A 6007-nucleotide genomic window follows, 5' to 3' on the forward strand; every position below is an offset into this window, starting at 1 on the left:
TGCCGGCTGGCTCGCACCCTTCTTAGTCTTTCTTTTGCGTGCCTTCTTCTTCTCCTGTAATGGGACCGAGTTCTGCTCACAGACCGCCTTCTTGAGTGTGTTGGGGCTGATAATATTTCGCACCTCGCCTATCTGAGGCTCGGTGAAGTCAGCAGCTGGAGGCGTCTCCTAAGAGCTGAACGCCAGACGGCGCCTGTTGCAACTTGGCTTCTCCGCGGTACGATCTAGATCGCACACGTCTTTTGTTGGGTTTGGTTCTTGAGAAGGAGGCCCCATGAAGTCGCCATCGTACCCATGCTCGGCAAAGTACTGATCGACGTTGCCAAATGTATCATCGTCGTCGTCGTCGTCGTTCTGATCCTGTGCCATATGCATGTTTGGATCCAGTGGCATAGGGATGTCCGGCACCGTTACGGCGGTCTTGCCATGGGGCCGACTTGGCGCCGGCACGACTGGCGGTGTTGTCTTTGGGGTGGTGTCCCCCGCCCCAAACGAATCTGGCTCTTCGGCCAAAGCAGGGGCCAGCTCAGGCAGGCGCTGAGGGTCATCACGTCATCATCGTCGGCCCCGACGGGTCGAATCGGAGGTAACAAGTCGTCGCAGCCTGGCAGCACCCGAACTAGTTGAACCCTAAACAAGTTGGGTGGCATCTAGGTACCGTGGAACAAGGGGTTGCCCGGTTGAACGATTTTGCCCTTGGCGACATCGACCAACTCGTTGTTCACGAAGTGGAGGAGAGTGCACGGAACATCGGTGGCGCCCTGCAAAAACATGTAGGGCGTCAGGGATGCCCAGTCAAAGGCAAGGAGATGAAGTCCTCGGCCGAGAGAGGCTTAATTAGTTACCGTGATGATGGCGTCGAGCTCGGCTAATGTCGAGGCACCGCCAACGGCGGGCGTGCAGTTGACGGAGCGGCCGCTTGCTGAAGAGGTGCCGGCCGGCGTACACCCGGGTGCATTAAGCTCCCGTGCCGGCGTCGGCGACACCAATGCCGCCTCCGCCGGAGGCACCAATGGCCCCGCCATCGCATTATGCGAGTTGCTGGCCGTGAAGCTAGGAATCGGGGGCGGCCCCTGTTGGCCGCCCGCAATCCACGCACTCAACCCCGAGATCAAGGTAGGCACAAGGGCGGTGATCGTCGCTCCGAGTCGTTGTTCCACTTGCTCTTGGACAATCTCCGGAATCCGCGCCACCTGTGCCTTGAGTTCTTGAACCTCTCGCGCCTGGCTTTCCGAGCTGGTCTTTTTCTCCTTCCGCACACCAGCGGTATAGTATGACCCCCATTTTGTCGACAAGCCTTTGCCGGCCACACGACCAGCTGACGTCGGCTTACTGAGCTTATCCTTGTTCTTCATTGTATTCAACCCCCTATTTAGAGTGGTGTCCCAAGGGTTGCTCTGAGTCGACCCCGCGCTACTGCTTTCAGTCGCCTGCGGAAGGAATGTGAACCATTTAGAAATTCGGCTTCATTAATTAGAATGCAACCATATGGAGCTAATTACGCGGGGGTGTATTCCTTACCAGAACAAGCTCAAGCTGCCTGGTCTTCGGATCCGTGGTAAGCTCCTTTGTTTTCGGGTCCTTCTTGTACCGGGCCCTGACAAAGTTCCTGGTCTGCTTGTCACCGTATTTATCGAAGAGGGGCGGTAGGCCTTGCTCGGCACGGTCCGCCTCCTCCTTGTCCCATATAGGCTCCGCCACTCTGTAACCGCCGGGACCGAGTGTGTGTTCCCCTATGTTCAGCTCCCGCATTTGTTTCCCCCACTCACTTGATTGGGAGCTTGCGGTGCTCGAGCAATTGATCTTGAAGTCGTTGTAGTCATCTTCGGTGATCGAAGGATTTTTCTCCTTGATCTTCTCATAACTCTCACCTTTCTCGATCATTCTCTTAACATTGCTTTTCCAAGTAGACAGGGCCTTGCTCATCTTCGTGAGGGCAGCATTGTTCACTTTATTCCCTTTGAGGCTTGTGTTTTCGAATTCAGCGGGGAACTTGTATCGTTCGTGCAGCTTCGTGAAGAGGAGGTGGCGCAAATTCCCCCGGTCAGGATGCCTCAGGTTCTCGGTGTTGATCGAGACGGTGCTCCGGACAATGCACCCGAGCTGAAGCGAGTACCCCTTGACTATTCGTTCGGGCGCCGTTGGATTCCCGTTGGAGTCCACTTCAGTAACTTCCTCCTTGAGGGTGCGGAGCACGATCGGGCGCTGGTCCTTCCGTTGCCTCTTCGGCTGGCTGCTATCTGTGCGTGCGCCGCCATCATTAGTGGTGGCATCCTCGGCGGCACCATCAGTGGTGGCATCAGTGTGGTCATCCTCGGCGGCACCATCCGTGGTCTCAGGATCGGTGGGGAAGGCGGCGGCCTCATACAAGTGAGGTTGTTCCTCCATCTCCTGGGACAGCTCCCAGAATGCCTTGCCGCCCGAACCCCCGGCCTCATTGTTGTGGGCCATGTTTCTCTCTAAATAGAAACAAAGTTTGGTCAAAAAGTTGGTTATTGTCAAGGAACAAGATCATGGTCTCATCATTTAGGGTTTGTCGACACCGAGGCATCCTAAAATCTAAGCTTTTATCATTGAGGGTTTTTCGACGCCAAGGCACCCTAAAAGCCTAACTTTTCATCATTTCGGTTTTTATCGACACCGAGGCACCCTAAAAGCCATGCATTAGTCACAAGTACGCCGGGGCACTTGATCCTACTTAATTAACTACTAAGATACCCCGGCCCATGCATTAGTCACAAGTACCCCATATGTCCTATTTTTAGCAAAGTCATGCTAAAATTCACGGAAAATTTCAGCATGACCTTTGCTGAAAATAGGACATATGGAGTACCCGAATTTGCCGGAACGGAACTTAATCGACATTCCGGCAAACTCAAGGGCCTCTCGGGGTACCTGCAAAATCATCACGACACGATGGTCGGAGACAAAACCCAGCAAACTAGCAAAATCATCACAAATTGTTTTCTGTTAAAGATGATCATCATCTTTACAAGTCTTTCTCAATGTGATCACAAGTAATTCAGAGGCATCACAAGTAATTCAGAGCATCACAAGGCATTAGTAGTTCAGTACATGAACAAGTTTTACAAACCCAGATAAGAACAAGTGAATTCTAGTCCCATTGACACTCCTGGTTTTCTACAAACACCAAGTACTAGGGCACACAAAAGTTCTGAAATTTGTGTGCCTAACTGAATTAACTGAATTTTCAGTAACCGAATGAACTGAATTTTCAAAACTGCAAGAATACAATTGAGAAAAATCCAACAGCACTAGAACTGAGCTGATTGACAGTAGTTTTGTTCACTGTTATGTTGGCCTAACTGGATGTTGGCTATCTTTTATAGTGTCTCTGTTACATGCCAGTTTGGTCATTGCTAACTTTTGATATGTTGTGTTTCTGACATATCAGAATCGGATATCCAAAATAAGAAACAATATAATTTCTAACAAATCATTAGCCTGTTTGCTTCAAAAATAACAGTTCCTGTTGAGATTCCTGGGATCCAATCCCAACCAGTCCATTTGATTAAAATGACTGGATTACTGGAATGAGAATACCAAAAGAACAAGATATAGTCTACAAAAAAAAGAAAGAATACAGCCAATCCCCATCACTGTTTTCCCCTCTGGTTCAACAACCCTCTCACCATTTAAAGCAAAAATCTATATGGACCATCCATTCCTAGTTTGCATAAGTATCTAGTTTTAATTTACCTTCACAAGAGCACCAATAACACCCAAGCTGGTAAGCCTCAAGTACTCAAAAGGTCTTGTCTTGCTGGTAGTATTCAGGAACGGGTACAGGTACAGTGGGATGTGAGCTGCAAAGGAAAAAGAAGAAGACTTAATTATTAACCACTGCTAGTTAAGATTTACTTATTCTGTAAAGTCACCAAAATGAGGAAAGCTTTTTAACAATAAACAATGGAAATATTTAAGACTTGGCATAGAAACAGCAGCGCTCAGTACCATGGACAACCACCCTTACTTAAATAACAAGAACTGCACAAGTACATATGTACTCTTGCCATTGCGACTGAATTTAGAACAGTGCAATAACTGTAACCTACCTGGAGCAGTGCAGCAACAGTGCCAAAGGAGTGCCACAGCAGTGGAGCAAGGTCTTGAAAAATCTCTCGTTTCTGAAAGAGGAAACTGAGAAACAGATTAGACAATGAATTTTCACCTCCTGCATCCCAGATTTGCAGCCACACTTTAAATGTTAAAGTAAAATAGCTCTATGTATCAACTGTCCAGTTTGGAATATTGTCTTTGGAAAGTTGATGTTTCACTAAGAAAAGAAGGGTCTATCTAGGACACATTTATGTCACGTCTAACCTTGTGTCCACTATGTTTGTGGTGTATTTTTTTTTGCCCCAGCTTTTTTTTGTTCCTTGTTGCTGCGTTATTTGTGGGAGCTTAGATGTGACATCCTTAGAAAACATTTAGATGTGAATTAGACAAACTCAGAAAAGAATGACGATGCTTGCATTAGTGGCTCATACCATGGGTTCACACTTTCGGTAGATAAAGAAGTGACAGAAAAAAAATACTATACTAAGTAAACTTCATCACTTATCTAGATAGTCTGCAGAAGTAGAACAGATTGTTTCTAACCTATAAATGTCTTCCTATATAGTTTAAACTGTTTAGATTTCCTAACACCACCTCCTGATAAGTTTGCAAAGTCATCAATAGGACAGGATTTCACAAAGTTCACACCCCCGCCCCCCTGTCCTTGAATAGGGTATCTCTACCTGTAAAGAGGCTGTCCGGCATACATATCAAAGCAAAGGAAAGTAGATCCCTTCAACACTTGGATCAACAACAACTTATAATCCTTTCATGGAATCTCTCTAAAATTTATTCTTGTTCATAGCCAGAATAGTTGGATCTTCAAGTCAGAAGCTTTGCATTTTAGTCCCCCTTTAACACAATTTACATAAATACATCACAAGGGACCTTTAATCTCCTACTGTTAGCAAAAACTGAAGTTTTATAGACCTTTTCCTTTTCCAACCTTGTAACTGTTTGTACATAATTGAAAAAAATACCATAGAACGGTTGTTCTACGGTCAGGGCCTCAAGAAAAAAAATTACACAATAAAGCAAAAAAAATCACATGAAGAGGTGCTTCCCACACCCTGCACTGGCTTCTCTCCCTCTCCCCACAGAAATAAAATACTCCAGTGTAAACCCAATTATCGGGAATTAAAATGCCGCTGAGTTATATAACCAAACCTCTTAAGAATAAACGAAACAGTAGGTGATAACATCAATGGTTGTTCTCTAGCGGTGGGCATCTTGCAATAAGAAATTCTAATTATTTGAAAACTAGCAGATAACATCGACGCTACTAATTGTGAGTTTCCATGGTGTGGGGTTCTTTTAGGTGCTTCTGAATGTTTGAATGGAGTTGAAACCTACTCCAGAAACTAAACTGCACATAACATTTTGTGCAGCTGTAGGTATATCTTGATGCAAGGTAGTCGACTTAGTCACTTGCAAATATCGTTCTCAAGATGACTGATGAGACATAACAAATGTGAAAAGCCCCCGCAAAAAGGAAAAAAGGTATGTGACAATTGATTACTGCAAAATCTCATGATAAACCAAAATATTACACATGGTGCATTGTGAAACTAATATAAAGTTATCAAGCAGCAGACCAGTTTCTTCCATGACATGAAACAAGCGAACAATTCGATGGTGTAACAAACAAACAATTCGGATACAGGTAAAACTTGCCCTGCACTCCATTAAACTCCAGAATGATGCCTGCAGTCTGCAGATCACAACAACTAAATTACCAAACACCACAAGCAAGTCATAGAATCGCCCTAAGGAGATCGGAGAGCAACATTTCCATACCAAGCACGGATCAAAGGATCTATACCCTATAACCTTAGATCACCACGTGCGCGGGTGGGGTTAGGGTTACCTCCTCATAGAGAGGCAGGGGTTGAGGCGGCGTCGGGGCGGCGGGGCAGCGTCCGGGCGG

General features: G+C 46.4%; 1 protein-coding gene across 1 annotated transcript in view; it reads right to left on the reverse strand.

Annotated features, from left to right (window-relative positions):
* Positions 1-3460: 3460 nt before the first annotated feature.
* Positions 3461-6007, reverse strand: part of LOC123092934 (CCR4-NOT transcription complex subunit 9) — a 25323-nt gene continuing 22776 nt past the window's right edge. Inside the window, exons 3-4 of the mRNA XM_044514792.1 lie at positions 4077-4148; positions 3461-3827 (exon numbers count right to left, since the gene is read on the reverse strand). Coding sequence (XP_044370727.1) covers positions 3712-3827; positions 4077-4148 — 188 coding nt within the window. The 3' untranslated portion in view covers positions 3461-3711. The remainder of the gene's footprint in view (positions 3828-4076; positions 4149-6007) is intronic.

This window comes from Triticum aestivum, chromosome 4B (genome assembly GCF_018294505.1).
Source record: "Triticum aestivum cultivar Chinese Spring chromosome 4B, IWGSC CS RefSeq v2.1, whole genome shotgun sequence".
NCBI classification, from domain to species: domain Eukaryota; kingdom Viridiplantae; phylum Streptophyta; class Magnoliopsida; order Poales; family Poaceae; genus Triticum; species Triticum aestivum.